At 40.2% G+C, this 18,262-nt stretch overlaps 1 protein-coding gene across 9 annotated transcripts in view; it reads right to left on the bottom strand.

The window, feature by feature from the left end:
• The window catches only part of EHBP1 (EH domain binding protein 1), a 367,326-nt gene that overhangs the window by 89,799 nt on the left and 259,265 nt on the right, over window positions 1-18,262 (bottom strand). For 8 of the 9 annotated variants that reach the window (XM_084823020.1, XM_084823077.1, XM_084823002.1 and 5 more), the window contains 2 exons: window positions 11,354-12,274; window positions 7,774-7,917 (listed from right to left, as the gene is read on the bottom strand). In XM_084823020.1, coding sequence (XP_084679146.1) covers window positions 7,774-7,917; window positions 11,354-12,274 — 1,065 coding nt within the window. The remainder of the gene's footprint in view (window positions 1-7,773; window positions 7,918-11,353; window positions 12,275-18,262) is intronic. The other variant, XM_084823047.1, reaches the window with a different exon arrangement.

The raw sequence follows: 18,262 nt of genomic DNA, 5'->3' as shown, positions 1-18,262 counted from the left end.
TGACAACAAAATTCCTATCATTATGATTTGATTTTCTAGACACTACAGTATTGAGAGGAATATACTAAAATACATGATAAATATAAAAAGTATAAGAAAAATACTTTCTGAATGATTGTCCTGTTTAACTATTTACATTAAACTCTCCCTCTTTCTGCCCCTCCCCTTAAAAAAAAAAGTTGATGTTTTGAAGAGTCCCACTTCAAAGGGTTCATTTTTGCCCTGGTTCCTGTCAGAAACCCTAAAGTCACTGCACTGCCTTGGCACAAAGAATCCCCGCGGCTAAAATCAAACAAAGCCCAATTAAACTAATCATAACGACCCAGTGAACACAAGGAAGCTCACCTGGTATTTCTGGACTTCTTGTGTGAAATTCCCAACTCTACTTAGTACTTGGTACTATAATTACCCTGACCAAAATACTGTGAAATTACTGCTCTGATCTACTAATGGCTGAAAAAATCAAGCCATTGTGGTTTGATGCCAAGGGGCTGTAGCAAGGTGGCGCAATGCTTTCTGACAGAGACGACAACTTCTAAAAAATTCAAGGGTGGGGGGAAGAGGGGAAAATTAACGGGATGTGGTTTACATTGCCAAAGACTGTTCATTAATTACCAATTTAATCACCGCTGGAGGCATGACATTACAAAAATCTGGCTGAAAGTTCTAATAGATTATGAAGACCACCTAAGTAGAGTGACCAAGAAATGTACAAAACAATTAATACTGTTTCACTGCTATCAAAGAAGCTCAGATTATTTTACATCAAGTGAAGCAAAAGAATTAGTAGCTTCACAGTGCCACCACTAGGAACTGTAAATACAATGGCACACAATTAGTAATGCACATGTGACTTTTCGTTCAAGGCATATATCCTTGGGAAACCCAGAAACATGATAAGGAGAACAAAAGAAACATTTCAAAATGAAATGACTAAAGATTTTAACTCTACCCTCGTGCATGCTGAGAAATGCAATGAAACATACGGCTCTAAGTAATGTTGATATCATCCAGGGATGAATTGAAAACAGCCACACAAAAAACATTTATGGTCATTAGCAGCAGTATAAAAAAAGCATCCCTGGTGCTAAAAAAAGGGCTGGCTTCATACAAAAATGAATATCTGAAATAGAGATCACTTCACTGCTGGTCTTTATGGGCAGACAACGAGAAAATATTTGGGTTCTTGAACTAGGCTAGTGCTTTTTCACATGGCCTACATTAGAAACGTGTTGTAAATCGACTGAGCATTTTTTGTATTGTCTGATAGTGAATAATACACGACAGACAACATGCCAAGTGAAACAACAAAATAATTTACAACTGATAAAACTTAAGTCATGACATCTAGGTGACATCCTTAGCAAAGGTGAAAAATAATAGGCTGTAGAATTAACCATTTTATTTAACTGATCTTCATTTCAAACAGTAACCATAAGATTATTTGTTATGTCTTGAAGGAAACGGACTACATTAATTATATCAATGAATGATTCTAAAAAAAAAAAAACAGCAAAGGGTAACATATTTCCTCTTCATGCATGCGAGTTGTACATGCCAAATCTTGTGCTCTGAAAGGATGAATTTGTCATTTTCTCCCTTCCCAAAGTCTACAGAAACACAGCACAACTAGTAGGTAGGCCACCAGACTATGTAAAAGCTTAAAATAATAGAAACCCTCTTTAGTTTTAAATATAGATATTAGCGTGAAATAGATAATAATTTTTTTTACCTCAGTGAAACTGGATCAGACCACACAGATCTCAGTATTTTAGTCAGAAGAGGAATAACTTCACTATTTAAAAGTCTTTGTAGTAATTTGTGTTTTCTCTCAGTTAAGACAACATAAATATGTAGTTTAAAGCAGGGGGAAAATGGCCATATTCGTTATATTTAAATATTATAGTGAATACCGTTATCAGCTTAAACCACATTTAGCAGATTTTGAGAGGCATATATGGAAGACAAATATGTCCAATAGTGAGTAAGTTACCAGCACACAGGGATTATCCAAATAATAGTCAATCTTTTTAACAATTAGGGGTAACTGCTTCTTTTGTAATCTAAAGGCAATCTGGTGATCATATCTAAATCTGGTCACAGTTATCAGCATGACAGATTAGTATCCCCCCTCCCCCCACAATCAATATTTTCCAATTATCATCAAAGGACCAAGATTGCTATATATAAAGTCCCACCCTTGAATATATTTAAAAGCGGGGAAAGTCTGCTGTAGGTTTAATTGATAGCGACCAGCCTTTTTCTCTTGGTTTTCTCATTTCAGAAACAATTTCTGATAATGTAAATCCCAGTAATTTAGGAACTTGGTAGTGCTGCTTTAGGCCCGTTAAACAAGGGTGCTGTTGCCTTCTGGACAGGGAGAGATCACCTTTCTCCTTACAAAAGCTGTAGCAAACTGTAGTGAAATGATGTGTTCTGATTTTTGGTTTGTATCAGGAAAAAATAGATTACTAAAAATATTTATAGCTTTATAACAGCTTCTAATGACCCTCTTTCAAATGCCACGTTTGACTTGCTCATCCTGTCAGAGATTTATATCTTAAATGGCAATATAACAGTAGCCCCCCAAATATCTTTATATCTCAGGTGTGTGGTAGTGATAGTGGCATTGGGGCAAATGTTGGATAGGATCAATGAACAAGGTTGTTGATTTAATGGATAGTGGAAAACATTTTTATAGTTTATTGCTAAAACAGTATATGCACTAAAAGAAATCAGATGAGGCTTATAAAACATTTCTTTTCTAGGAAGTTATTTGTTGATTTATAAAGGGTACCACAAATGATTTAACTTCATATTAGTCAGTTTGCATGTTAAAAAGTTTCCACTTTACTTTTAAAATATCTCTATTTGTGAAAAAGATAAGTAATAGGCAAAACAGACTGATACCTGGAGTACAAAGTACTTATTAAGTATACATTAGATACAGCTGAAACAAGTCCTTTGAAAAATACAGTAATAAACCTTGCTCCTACTTATTGCATGCAATATGTCCATGTTTATAAGTAATTGCTTTTTTTGTGAACATCAGTATCCTTTTTTTGTTAGCAGGACCTTACTGTCCCAGACATTTTAATATTTAAAATGTATATTTCCATCCTTTCCAGATATATATCAAGGCTGGTAATATAAACTTGCTAAATATGGAGATACTCTGCTTTAAATAGATCATTGAAACTGTGAAAACAAGCATTAATATTAAATTTCAACCCCTCCCCCTTTCCTACTGTGTTTCTTTAATTCGCAAGTCTTCGAACTGTGTTCCATGAAGCCTTAGGGTTCCACAATGACAAGATGACAAATGGTGGATAAGTTTCCTTACTACAATGCCCATCATCTCCAGCCAGCATGACCTGGGTGGGGATGATGGCAGCTGTGGTCCAACAGATCTGATTGGGAAAGGCTGAACTAGGGCATGCCTTAGTGTAGGGGCAACAGCTACACCAACAGGTCTTACCTAAATTCAGTGAATGTTGAGTGGCCACTCTAAAATATATTCTAGACTCCTTTGCAAAGGTACAGGTGTTCTCAGGCAGATGGGCAGGGCTTCCTTACAGAGAAATCAATACAGAAGCAAGACAGGATGAAAAAACTATGCTTTTAATTTTATTGTTATTATCATACTTCATGCATAATGTGCTGGTGCTGTAAGATGATCAGGAAATTACCACAGGAAGTGCCTACCTCCCTTTGCAATGTTAGCATCCCTAAGATTACCCTGGTAGGTTCCCCCAACAAATGGAGACAGTGTGGAAAGGATGTTATTCCTCATGTTAAGTGTTTTGGGTGAAGTAATGCAAGATAACAGAATTTCATTCAGTAACTCTCCAAACCTAAGGAAGTTAATACTGTCCTAATGGATGTATTGTAACACGTGTTCCTAGAAACAATACGCTATAACTCCTAAGAAAAAGATGTTGAAAGCAAAAAACTCCTGTTACTGTTGGAAAAAAACATATTATTCAAAATTATCATTCATACGCCCAGCGAGTTCCTGTGTTCTGTTGTTGCAACACACTCTAGTCTATAGCAGGGGTGGGCAACATGTGGGCTGCATGCGACCCCCCCCCCGGCTCTATTATGGTCCCTACCTCCCCAGCGCTGCGAAAATTCAGAGGCATGGCAACAAGAATTTGGTGGTTTGCTGCCCGATTTTGGTGTCAAACCTCAGTAGAGGCTGCAAAGGGCCAAATTTAGCTAGAAAATAAGCTACATTTTCCCCTTTACATCCTCTGTCAGTCTTTGCTGCTGAAACTCAGTGGTTGCAGCCAAACCACCAGTTCTTTTGCTGCTGGCGGTGTGGCAGAAACAGCAGCAGGCATGTGGCCAGCAGGAAGGTTTGCGGGGTGGAAAGTAACCTCTGGATTCCCTGATGTTGTCTGCCACTGGTTTAGAGTGTGATCAAACAACAAAACCCAGAAACTCACTTTTATGAATGATTTTGGACCAGGGGTGGGCACATTGGCAATCTGAGAAACTGTCTTGGCCACCAGCACAAAATGGCTGTCATGGGAAGCATAGCAAAGGACAAGTAAGACTTGCGTAGAAGGCAGAGGTGGGGTCTGAGCCCCAACACACTAAACAACTCATCTGAACCCACAGTTTTTAGAACCAACAGAAACCTATTTCAAAGCAATCCCAGCTGCCAATAAGAAAATGTGTTAATTTTCTTCTTTTTTTAAGTGGAGAGGTATGGTACCTAGAGAGGCACCAAGAAAAGTGTCTGGGGTGTGTGTGTTTCACATTGGTGCCCGTGGGCACCATGTTGCCTCTCCTCCTCTAGGCTAACCGAGATATAAAGCCCAGGGTGAGACAATGGTGATGGTACAGATAATGTTATGCGCTGAGAAGCAGACTCAGTTCTCAGTGGCTTCTGTTAAATTCTTAGGGACAAAGTAAATGGGTTGAAACTGGCAAGTGTAATGGGAGAGAGCCAAAAACTCCTCACTGAAGAAACAGGGATTACCAGGAGCAGAGGGCAGGTTTCTCTGAGTACTTACTTATCTTTACTTTTTCCCAAGTGACTGGCTGCCATTCACTTCTATGGAGGAGGGTATAGAGCCCCTTCCTACACAAACGGTCATGAAGATAGGTATTTCTCTAGTATAGCATAAGCAGTCATCCTTGCAACATCAAGGGGAGTAAGTTTTCAAAAAGAATGAAATTAGCCTCGATAAGCACTGTTAGTTATGCTGGGCTATATTTCCACTACAAGCATCAGCTAGTTTAAGATGTTTTAACTGCCTTTGGCTTATCCCAAGGAATTCTAGGAAATGTACTTCTGTGAGGCAGGTAAGTGGCTCAAATACATTTTCACCATAAGAACAGAAGAAGAGCTGTGCTGGATAGGACCAAAGGCCATCTAGTCCAGCATTCTGTTCCCACAATGGACAACCAGATATGGAATGCATATGGAAACCCTACCCAAAAATGACATAAATGAAACAGCACCCTCCCAGTTGTGTTCCCTAGCAATTGGTATTTATAGTCATTGACAGCCATATCCTCCAGGAGTAGCTTCAGAAAAGTACAGATCAAGGGTTCTCTGGGAGTAGATATTATTTTGAATAATTTTCAAATCCATTTTAAGTTTGTAATACAGTTTTTTCCTTTGGTTTAATTATGACTAGGTAGATGAGTTTCTAGATACAAAGAAAGGCAGCTTAAAACTGTGACAGGAATAGAATAAAATATATCTATTTTTCATAACTGTGTTCAAGCTAAACAAAATTAAATCACTCTCAGTTAAGTAACTGCTAGTTACAAAACACAGGATGTTGATGATGATGTTTGCAACTCTATGAAATATTTAAAGAGATAAGATAAGCTTAACAGAAATGGAAATAATAACTGGTTGACTGTGAATGACTAAATATAACTTGATCCAATTTTGCAGTCAAAACACCTGTTCATTCATTACTTTGTGGAGAACAGCTCAACCCAGTCTGAAGTCTCAAGTACATCCATGCCACACCCCTTCAGGGAGAAATTATCAAGGGAACTGTGCTATCTCAATGCATGATTGCCATTATTATCAGATCAAAAACCTCCAATCTTTTTGGGGACAGACTGTATGGTAAGGGAGATACCATGCTTAAATAAACACCGCACAGCCTGCTACGCTTGTTACTTTCTCCCCATAATGAGGAAAGAGGTATGCAAACCCTTGAAACTTGTCCCCTTTGAAATTCCTCTCTGGAAAGTAACAAGTGAGCAACACCAAAGTGAAAGGATAAAAAAGAAATTTATCTGTGATAAAGTCAAATGGGGCAACTATATCAAGAGAATACAAGGAAAAAGTTACCATTCTTGATTTAACCTAGACATAGAATTCATTCCTACCACAGTCCATCCTCCCCTCAAATAAACATGTTATAGCATAAAAACTACTAGAGATACAAATCCCTTCCCAAGAGACAAATGTAGTATTTAGGGGCTTGCTGCAAAAGTGGGTGTGTGCACAATTAAGGAACACAAGCTTTTTAGTGAGGAAGGAGTGACTGGATAATAGCTGAGAGAAGGGATATTGTAGAACAACTGTAGAGACCATCATGATGGTTAGTAACTAGATAATATATGGCTGTAATTCCACATCAGTGACATAGTTATGTGCAGCGCTGAACACATTAGAGGTACATTGTCCTATAGGTGTTCATGAAAAATGTATGACTGTTCTTTCCAATATGACGAACAGTCATTTCTGAATCTCTAAAAATGGTTCGACATTTTTGACATGCAGACATAAAACTTCAAAATACAGTTAAATACCATTTGGTCTGATAGTTTAAAGTTAACTCTGCAATTATTTTTTTAAATGCTGAAAGTCAATCTGAAATGTAAATGCAACGTTCAATCAGTGATCCTAATGGAATTCAAAGCTGAATTTACAGAAACTAATGGTCCAACTGCATGCAAAGAAAATGTTTTCTATGGATAACAGCTATTAACTACAAAACCAGGATTGTTTAGTAAATAAAACATTCCTAGCAATTACACACATGTAAATAGTAGTAAAGTAAAAGCAAAAGCAGGTAGGATCAGAGACAGGAAATTTACACTAGCAAATACACATCAGCACTTTATTGAAAGGCTTGAAAGAATAATGTGGCCATACTGCAGTCATTAGCAAAATGAGCACTGCAGTGCTAGCAGTTTCTCATGTGCAAATGGTTAGAATTGCAAAATTACAGCACATAATGTGACACAACAGGCAACCTCTGCTTTGGAAAGGATTGCATAAAAATTTAATTAGCTTTCATCTCCAGAGATTACAGTCCCCTCCAGGTCACCATTGAGGTTATTGGTGGAGCAATAGACAACTGCAGCTGTCTCCCCATTGGACCTGCTTTCCAGTGCCATCAAAATAATTCATTCTGATGATAAAAGGGGGGTCACTGCGAGAAACAGTACTGGGTGCAACACTGTAACGTGGCAGATAACTTTGCCTTTCATCTGACTAATATCTTAAATCACCTGGCACTCAAAGAGCACTGCTTTCAACAGACTTTCGATCTTTCGTTGGCCTCAGTTAGTAGGAAAATAATCAGCTCTTGGTAAGAGGAGATGAACGCTAAGCACTTGTAGGATAGGGAGAGTCACCTATAAATAATACCCTACTGCCATCTCCACATATTAGTATTAAGTTCAGTAAAAGTAATTCAGTTCACTAACCAAAAAACCAAAACAAACAAAAAACCAGATACACAAAATATATTCCTTCTGCTAATGGCCATGACGGCCAATATTCCTTACGTCATTCAGTTGCTTAGATCGGCCTGGGGTAGTTGAACTGGAGAACTGCCTATTTCCTGCCTTTAATGCTGCATCTCTTCTTGCTTGTTCAAGCAGAACTCTTGCCCGTTCTTTCAGTTCTTCCTGCCTTGATAATATTCGTTGCTTAAAACAAACAAACACCAGAATAAATGACAAAACAAGTCCCAAGTTATCCAACACACACCATGGCACTATATTGTACTGCTAAGAAGAGTTGCCTACAGTAGGTTGGCCCTCCAGCCAACTCTGTACAGCAAGCATGCAAGGATATCACAGAAGACAAAGGGCAGAGAACCTGTTATGTTCCGGGGGCCAGATTTCCCCCTTGGATCAATCTAGTGGGTCAGATCACATCAAGAGGGTGGGGCAAGGGGGTCCCACCCCCATTGTACCTCCCCTGTTCTCTGCCTCACCCCACCTATGTTTCCTTTCTCTGTGCCTCTGTCTGCAGTCTGCACAGAGAAAGGGACCGGTGTTTGGAGGGCACAGAGATGTGAGGGCCTGGAAAAATTTTTTTCCAGGAACCTTACAAAAGAGTGTGGGTTCTGCATGGTTTGTTAACCACCACAGCCACCCACCCTTGTCAGGTTTAGACATATCAACAACCCACACCCGGTGAGGGTAATTAGGGAACTCAAGTTGGCATGTGACTGGCATGTGTGGGGGGTAGTTAACAAGCCACCATGACTTATTAATCACCCTCATGTTGTGCAAACCTGGTCATTGTGTGTGTGGTGCGGATTAAGTTGATTGCAATAGCAGTGTAATTCATTAATGACTAGAGGGAGGAAGAGAGCAAGGGAAAGAATTAGGGATTTCAGCTGCAGATGGAAAGACATGGTCTAGACAGCAGGTCTACACAATGAGAAACAAAGGAGGGGTACACTTGGTACACATTTCTCAGAGGCCAGGTCTACCCATCTTGATAGCCTTGGTGCCCATATGTTGTCTGTTCATTCACCAGATCTACTGTAAATGTTCTCTGTTCTCTGATGCTAGTTATCTGGGATTTTTAAAAATGCGCAACCAGGCAGAAATTGTGTAGTTCTGAGACAGGTGTGCAGCTCAAAACTCAAGCCATGCAAAACTTGAATTAAGTTAGCTGATATAAAAAGTGACAGATAACAATGGGAAAATAAATTGAATAGTCTAGGCTCCACAAGAAAACTAAACCTTGATCAAGCATATCCTTTTTTTCTCCTGCCAAAGACACTCCCTGCTGGCCCTGTTGCCATGGACTGTACACTAACATTTCCAAAATGAAGGAAATCATTCTAGAATATGGAGAACCTTTTCCTGACAAGTAAAGTGAACTTGTCAGTGTTATGATACAGACAGTGATGCCAGAAAATATCCAATATGGCAATCTTAACAGGGACTGTAGTACTTTGTGCATCTGTTGTCCCCACACACTTGTCCTTAGTTTTTTGTAACCAATTCAAAATACCCCTTTGTTGGAATTCATGATGCCTCTTGCATGAAGCTTCAGTATAACACTCTTCAATATCAATGCTGTCAAATTCCTAGTTCTGGGGATATTCTGCCACTCTGTGTAGGCTCTAAATGCCATGGAATGTGACTCTAAGAAGCAAAGCATGTGCAGACACACAAGGAACATGCACAGGCATATGTGATGTACCCGAAATACAGACCACCATGCAGTTTAAAAGGTTTTTTTTTTTAAGGGCTTATGTACTTTTCCCCACCCTCTTGGAAAAATTCCTGTGGATGCCAGTGTGCACAGTGGAATGCCAAGTGTAACCATGGAACAGAGTAAGCAATGTATCCCTGTGTGTGCAGTGCCTCCACCAAAGGATAGGCTGACCTGAGGAAAGGAGTAAATTTCCTTCCCTTAGTACAGGCTGACCAGCCCTGTTCTTCTGGGCATGGGTTCCAAGGCAAGCTAGCCACTAAAGCAGTGTTTTCAATTGATGGTATTCCTACCTCCTGACATACTGTAAACTACTACTGCTTGTAAAGCACTGCACTAAAGGACAGACTAAGCCATGCCCAGGGAAGCAGACACACTTGGTTCATACTGTTCCTTCCCACCTGGCCAATATCAGAGACAAGCCAACTGCCCAGGGGATAAAGGGCTGCATGGAGGAAAGCTGGTGGTTCAAGTTTAGCCCAACCTTCACAGGGGCAATAATTTTCTCCCTATTCCCCTTATCAAGTCCCAGATTATTCTGTATTCCCCCCCCCCCCCCGATAGTACTGGTGTACTATAGTACTGGCCCTCCCACCCTTCCTGCTCATCCTAATGATTGTGTGATCCAACCCAGTTAATGGAAAATTTCTGAATCCATTTTTGTACTTTAATGTTTTGTGGGGATTTTTACCCTCTTCTAATTAGCACAATTGGACACTGGTTTCAAATGGAGTTCCACTATAGTTGCTGCATACTAGATTGACTTCAACTGACTAACCCAAGGTAAAAAAGATGTAGACACAAGCTTGTCTGCTTTTTGCAAGAAACAGTATCTTTTTAACTAGAATTTGTTAACAACCCATATACAGGACCTTTGAAGCAGAGAAAGCTCTTTTTAAAATTTGAAACCTAGATGAAGACTTTGTTATATGGGGGCAAGAAAGGAGGAATCTTAATTCTATCCAAATATTTATAAAGTGTATGTACCTTTGAAGTGCTTTTCCTGGTAGTCATTAAATAGATCTTAACAAACTTCAAAATATATTTCAAGTGTGATCATTTTCTTGGTACAAAGAACTTAAGTGGCAACACCCACAGAGTTATCATGAAAGCTGGAATTAGAAGCCATCAATTCCTGCCTCTCAATCATTTTATCAGGTAAGCAGCTCATGACATTACTCAAAATAATTTTCTAAAATATGCTTGTTGTGTGTGCCAGAGAGGGCCAGTAGTCTCAGCAATTTAATGTTATTCTGTTCAGAATGTTAAGTGATTTTATTTAACATTATGTAACATTACTTTAGAGGAATTAAAGAACTGGTATAGTGCAGTGGTAAAGGGCATGAGCTATGACTTGGGCAGCTGCAGCTAACATTTCAGCTTAGCCATAAACTCACTGGGTGGCCCTATGCAAGCCAATGTCTCCCAGCCATATTGAAAGTATCCTACCTTATACAGTGGTTATTACTGAGATTGTAAAGGTGAAGAACTTTGATAATTTAGGAAAAACTGCTACATATAGATGCTGAATGCTACGCATAATAAACTCAGCACTCAAAAGAGAGGTGTGCGTGTGTATTCCACAGTCAGTAGTAAAAGCACATGTAACCCTGACTCTTTGAGTAAGCTGGTTATACAAAGTAATTTGCTGTAACAGGAGGCAGAAAGACAAATGCAAACACAAAAAATCAACAGGATGCAAACAGGTGTTAGAGGTTGTTTCTGATGTAATGTATTTTCAAATTATCTATATATACTGTAAATATATCTGTTGGGCCACAAGATAAGCTCTGCTTACAGCTCTATTCAAAGTGCATTAAAGACAGCAATGGTGAAATATAGCAGTATATGCTCGAATGCAAGAGAAGTTATATTGCAGTATTCTGAAAACACTTTATGTATCCTTACCTGTGCAGTTTTTGCAGGCAGATCTGTCAAATTTATAACTGTTTTCACCTCAAATTCTGAATCAGTTGTCTCCATTTGCCTCTGAGAGGCATGGGATTTCTTATCAACATCTGCATCCCTACTGTGGTAATATCCAAGTTTATCTCCCACTACTACGCTTGTTTTTTCAATATATGATTCAGAATCCAACTTCCTAGTCTCTTTGAGGTCTGAATGTCCATGTTTCTCTGGCTCTGAGAAATTAATGGTAATGTCGGAATTCTGGTGTTCTTTCTTGTCAGTGTCCTCGCATAAAGTCATTGGAAATGCATCCCATTTTGGATCACTGACCAAATCACTCAGATCTAAAGTGTCTGCTTTTAATAGTTTCTTCCTTCCCAACACAGGCTGTGCTTGTGCTGTACGGCTTTTCCCAGTTTCCTCAAATCCAGAAGTCCTTCCTAAGCTCTGTTCATTTTTTTGTTGATCTGCATCACTTTTAGTCCTGCGAGAGGTAGGGGAAGTCACACTTAGGGTTAGATGGTCCTCTGGTGTCTGATGGTGATGTGGTGTCTGATGCTCACCTGCTGACTCCCCAGCTCCACTGTCATTTATAAATACAGAGTCATCCTGAAAAACAAAGTCAGCCAAACTCCCTTCAGCCTGTTGCAGTTCTGGCTCCCGCTTCAAGTCAGTTAGTTCCGCGTAGAACTTTTCCTGATTGACAGAACTGTTTGGGTCCGTTTCATAGTTGCCCACTTTATATGTGCTTTTGCTACTGTTTGCCTCGATCTGAACCACGTTTAACTCTTGCCCACTGAAATGTGCCCGTATTTGATAAAGATAGGTCATAACCGTCAATTTGTCAGGAATTGCTAACAAAACCATGTCAGAAGGTTCTAGTAGCCGGGATATTCCTAAACTGGCGAATCCATCATAGGCCTTAAAATAAAAAGAGGGAAAGTCAGTTTTTTTAAAAAAATTATACAGGATGCTAACCTTAAAAGGCTTACAACTAAATATTCCATATAAAATAAACAGGTGAGTACACATTGAAAAGTATTATACAATATTATCATGGGGTGCATATAACTTTGAATTAAGTTTCCTATGAGTTCAGTTCAACTTGATTGAAATCAACAGGAATTTACTATCAGCTTCAAATAAGATAAGGACAACTACCTGAGTTAAAAGTGTTACTATGTTGTCAATAACATTTTTTGTCATGGCAATATCCTAACAACAAAACAAATCTTGACAAAATACTGTAAATAAAAATGGCAACATCCACAGAGTAAGCATGTAAATAGACTGAAGTGGTTTGGAGCTTAACTGCACAGCAGCAGAAGCAATGCAGTGCTGGGTTTCCATATACAGGGGTTATGAGAGGCAGGCTAGCAGGGAGGAGCAAGAGGAGAATGGAATATGTTAGAGACACTTAAGAACAATATTTTCAGGCTGAAACCCTTGCAATATTATATTATTATTAACCCCATAATGCCCAGAACCCATCCAAAACAGAATGGTATGGAACACCAACTTCCAAGTGAGTCAAACCAACCAAATTCACCAGTCACACATGACTAGATGGGAGTGATGCATTAAGCCATGACCAAAGACTGCCACTCCTTATTAGAATGAAAAACCATGTTCAATGTCCATTACAATAACATATAATCAAAACAGTCCACACTTGGCTCACAGCTTCCTTTGTGGAAAGGCACCATATACATTCAAGTTCAATCTAATCAAATTCTCTCTCTCTCCCTCTCTGGATAGACACACACACACACACACACACACACACACTAACTATCGCACTCAAGCCTAGCATGATCAAGACAGAGAATACAGGATGGGCCTATGCAGGTGAAGAGCCCAGGCTGTTAACTGCTATTTTAGCTGTTAGACTTCAAGAAGTTACTACAACATTGGCTCGAACAGATCAGATGGGATTTATCAAACATAGACAAGGTGCTGACGATCTTAGATTAGTCGTTGATTTGATAGCTTTAAATAGTGACAGAATGGACCAGTCTGCCATTGTCTTTTTGGAAGCTGAAAAAGGCTTTGAGAAAAATTTACTGGCTATTGATTTTTGCTACTTTGACAAAATTTGACTTTCCTTTAGAGTTTTTGAAGTGGGTCAGTTTTTTTATTGATTTCCAAGAGCTAGAGTTGTGACTGACAGGTTTTTTCCCAGCTGTGTTTTCCACCTGAGAGTAACCAGTCAGGGATGCCCATTTTCTCCTTTGATATTTGATTTATGTTTGGAACCCCTGGCATGTGCTATTAGACAGAATAGTAGTATTAATGGATTTGTGTATGATAGTTTAGAATTTAAAATTAGTCTTTATGCTGATGATCTTTTATTGTTTATTGTTGAACTCCAGTCTGTGCCATTGATTAATATGTTTGGTAATTTGTCTGGTTATTCAGTTAATTGCTCAAAATCCAAACTGATGCCAATTGGAGATTCTGTATCTTGTACTGTTTTAGCAGATTGGCAATTTCGATGGCGCCTGAATGTTATTACTTATCTTGGAATATTTATTACCAGAGATCTATCTCAAATGATTAAGTTTAATTTGAATAAGTTAATTAATTAGATTTATCAGTTTTTAGATAGATGGGCATCTTTAAAGCAGAGTTTTTCAGGTAAGGTAAATATGCTTAACCCCTTCATGGATCACTACCTTGTGGCGAAGGGGCTTGCGTAACTCAGTGAAGCCATAACCTATGCCATGCAGGGCCACCCAAGATGGACAGGTCATGGCAGAGAGTTCTGACAAAATGTGGTCCACTGGAGAAGGAAATGGCAACCCACTCCAGTATTCTTGCCAAGAAAACCCCATGGAACGTATCACAAGGCTAAAAGAGATGACGCCGGAAGATGAGCCCCTCAGGTCAGAAGGTGTCCAATATACTACTGGGGAAGAGCAGAGGGTATTTCCAAGTGGCGCCAGAAAGAGTGAAGCGGCTGGGCCAAACCCGAAAGGACACTCAGCTGTGGATGTGTCTGGTGGTGAAAAGAAAATCCGATGCTGTAAAGAACAATATTGTTTAGGAACCTGGAATGTCAGATCAATGAATCAAGGTAAGCTGGAGGTGGTCAAACATGAGATGGCAAGATTGAACATCGACATCTTGGGAATCAGCGAACTAAAATGGACAGGCATGGGTGAATTTAATTCAGGTGACCATCATATCTACTATTGTGGGCAAGAATCCCTTAGAAGAAATGGAGTAGCACTCATAGTCAACAAAAGGGTGGGAAAAGCAGTACTGGGGTACAATCTTAAAAATGATAGAATGATCTCAGTACGAATCCAAGGCAAACCATTCAACATCACAGTAATTCAAGTCTATGCCCCAACCACTGAGGCAGAAGAAGCTGAGGTTGATCAGTTCTATGAAGACCTACAACACCTTCTAGAACTAACACCAAAAAAAGATGTCCTCTTCATCATAGGGGATTGGAATGCTAAAGTAGGAAGTCAAGAAATCCCCGGGATAACAGGCAAGCATGGCCTTGGTGTACAAAATGAAGCAGGACAAAAGCTAATAGAGTTTTGCCAAGAGAACATGCTGATCATAGCAAATACTCTTTTCCAACAGCACAAGAGACGACTCTACACATGGACATCACCAGATGGTCAATATCGAAATCAGATGGATTATGTCCTTTGCAGCCAAAGATGGAGAAGCTCCATACAGTCAGTAAAAACAAGACCTGGAGCTGACTGTGGCTCAGATCATGAGCTGCTTCTTGCACAATTTCGGTTTAAATTGAAGAACGTAGGGAAAACCACTAAACCATTCAGATAAGATCTAAATCATATCCCTTATGAATATACAGTGGAGGTGAGGAATAGATTTCAGGGATTAGACCTGATAGACAGAGTGCCTGAGGAACTATGGACGGAGGTCCGTAACATTGTTCAGGAGGCAGCAACTCAATCCATCCCAAAGAAAAAGAAATGCAAGAAAGCAAAGTGGCTGTCTGATGAGATTTGACAAGTAGCTGAGGAAAGAAGGGAAGCGAAAAGCAAGGGAGAAAGGGGAAGATATATCCAACTGAATGCAGAGTTCCAGAGAATAGCAAGGAGAGACAAGAAGGCCTTCTTAAATGAACAATGCAAAGAAATCGAGGAAAACAACAGAATGGGAAAGACTAGCGATCTCTTCAAGAAAATCAGAGATCTCAAGGGAACATTTTGTGCAAAGACAGGCATGATAAGGGGCAAAGAAGGCAGGGACCTAACAGAAGCAGATGAGATTAAGAAGAGGTGGAAAGAATACACAGAAGAACTATACAGGAAAGATCTGAATGTCCCTGATAGCCATGATAGTGCGGTCACTGAACTTGAGCCGGACATCCTCGAGAGTGAAGTCAAGTGGGCCTTAGGAAGCATTAGTAACAACAAAGCTAGCGGAGATGACAGTATTCCAGCTGAGCTATTTAAAATCCTAAAAGATGATGCTGTTAAAGTGCTGCATTCAATATGCCAACAAATTTGGAACACTCAACAATGGCCGCAAGACTGGAAAAGGTCAGTTTACATTCCAATTCCAAAGAAGGGCAACGCCAAAGAGTGTTCAAACTACCGCACAATTGCGCTCATTTCCCATGCCAGCAAGGTGATGCTCAAAATCCTACAAGCTAGGCTTCAGCAGTATGCGAATCGAGAACTACCGGAAGTACAAGCTGGGTTTCGAAGAGGCAGAGGAACTAGAGATCAAATCGCCAACATTCGCTGCATCATGGAGAAAGCAAGAGAATTCCAGAAAAACGTCTATTTCTGCTTCATTGACTATGCTAAAGCCTTTGATTGTGTGGATCACAACAAACTGTGGCGAATTCTTAAAGTGATGGGAGTACCAGACCACCTTACCTGTCTCCTGAGAAACCTGTACGAGGGTCAAGAAGCAACAGTAAGAACCAGACATGGAACAACCGATTGGTTCCAAATTGGGAAAGGAGTACGACAAGGCTGCATATTGTCACCCTGCTTATTTAACTTATATGCAGAGTACATCATGAGAAATGCCGGGTTGGATGAATCACAGGTCGGAATTCAGATTGCTGGGAGAATTATCAATAACCTCCGATATGCAGATGATACCACCCTAATGGCAGAAAGTGAAGAGGATCTAAAGAGCCTCTTGTTGAGGGTGAAAGAGGAAAGTGCAAAAGCTGGTATGAAACTCAACATTAAAAAAACTAAGATCATGGCATCTGGCCCCATCACTTCCTGGCATATAGAAGGGGAAGAAATAGAAGCAGTGACAGATTTTACTTTCTTGGGCTCCAAGATCACCGCAGACGGTGACTGTAGCCATGAAATTAAAAGACGCTTGCTCCTTGGGAGGAAAGCTATGGCAAACCTAGACAGCATAGTAAGAAGCAGAGACATCACCTTGCCAACAAAGGTCCGTCAACAAAGCTATGGTTTTCCCAGTAGTAATGTATGGCTGTGAGAGCTGGACTATAAGGAAGGCTGAGCGCCGAAGAATCGATGCTTTCGAACTGTGGTGCTGGAGAAGACTCTTACGAGTCCCCTGGACTGCAAGGAGGTCAAATCAGTCAATCCTAAAGGAAATCAACCCTGACTGCTCATTGGAAGGACAGATAATGAAGCTGAAGCTCCAATATTTTGGCCACCTAATGCGAAGAGAAAACTCCCTGGAAAAGACCCTGATGCTGGGAAAGACTGAAGGCAAAAGGAGAGGGGACGGCAGAGGATGAGATGGCTAGATAGCATCACCGATGCAATGAATATGAACTTGAGCACGCTCCGGGAGAGAGCGCAGGACAGGAAGGCCTGGCGTGCTATCGTCCATGGGGTCACGAAGAGTCGGACACGACTGAACGACTGAACAACAACAACAAATATACTTAAAGGGGCCGCGGTGGCTTAAGGGGCTGCGGTTGCTTAGGGGCCGCGGTGGCTTAGTGGTTAAGACGCTGAATTGCAGACCCGAAGGTCAGCAGGACAGCAGTTTGAGACCTGAGTGCTGCGTGACGGAGTGAGCTCCCGTCTTCAGTCCCAGCTTCTGCCAACCTAGCAGTTCGAAAGCAAGAAATTGCAAGTAGATAAATAGGTACCGCTTCGGCGGGAAAGGTAACAGCGTTCCGTGCACCTCGGTGTTCAGTCATGCTGGCCACATGACCACGGAAACGTCTTCGGACAGCGCTGGCTCTTCGGCTTAGAAATGGAGATGAGCACCACACCCTAGAGTCGGACACGACTGGTTGGGGACACCTTTTCCTTTACCTTTAAATATATTTAAAATGAATGCTATACCTCAGATTGTTTATATTATACGTGGTATTCCCTTATGGCAAATATTTTCAAAAAATCAATGCTTTGTTTCATTAAAAAAAACTCGGTTCCTCTCCGCCAAGATTATTTCTGAAAAAGGATAAACTTCCAATTAAAGAGGGTGGATTTTGCTTTCTGGATCTTGCTTTATATCATCCAGCTTATCTGCTGACTTTGTACTGAATTTTAGTCTTTCCTATATGCATCGTATCTTCTGACTTGGTCAGTTCGGACTCTTCTTGTCTGGTTCTGTTCTCTAAATGGATGGCATTAGGTTCTAGCCATACAAGAACGCATAGGGTTCCTGCCACAGTTTCTACAGAGATATGTGGCATATAATATCATGTCAATTACACTTCGATCCATTTTCTCATGCTAATTGACCTTGTGGGGAAATCCAGATCTAAAAATTGGTAAGAAATGTCTTTGTAGCAGATACAGACAGATTATAATTTTTTTACTTTGGATCAACTGGTGGGTGCTAATGAAGAATTCTTGTTATCTGTCCTTTGTACCAATTATGATTTGCCAGCTATGGCTGAATGGCAACACTTGCGCTTGTAGCATTTGTTAGTATCTAACTTTGAACGAGCCATTTTTACAG

This window comes from Heloderma suspectum, chromosome 1 (genome assembly GCF_057233095.1).
Source record: "Heloderma suspectum isolate Gila_16-S chromosome 1, 16-S_ref, whole genome shotgun sequence".
NCBI classification, from domain to species: domain Eukaryota; kingdom Metazoa; phylum Chordata; class Lepidosauria; order Squamata; family Helodermatidae; genus Heloderma; species Heloderma suspectum.
Note: the sequence above shows the minus strand (reverse complement) of the source record. Positions and strands in the feature narration are given on the sequence as shown.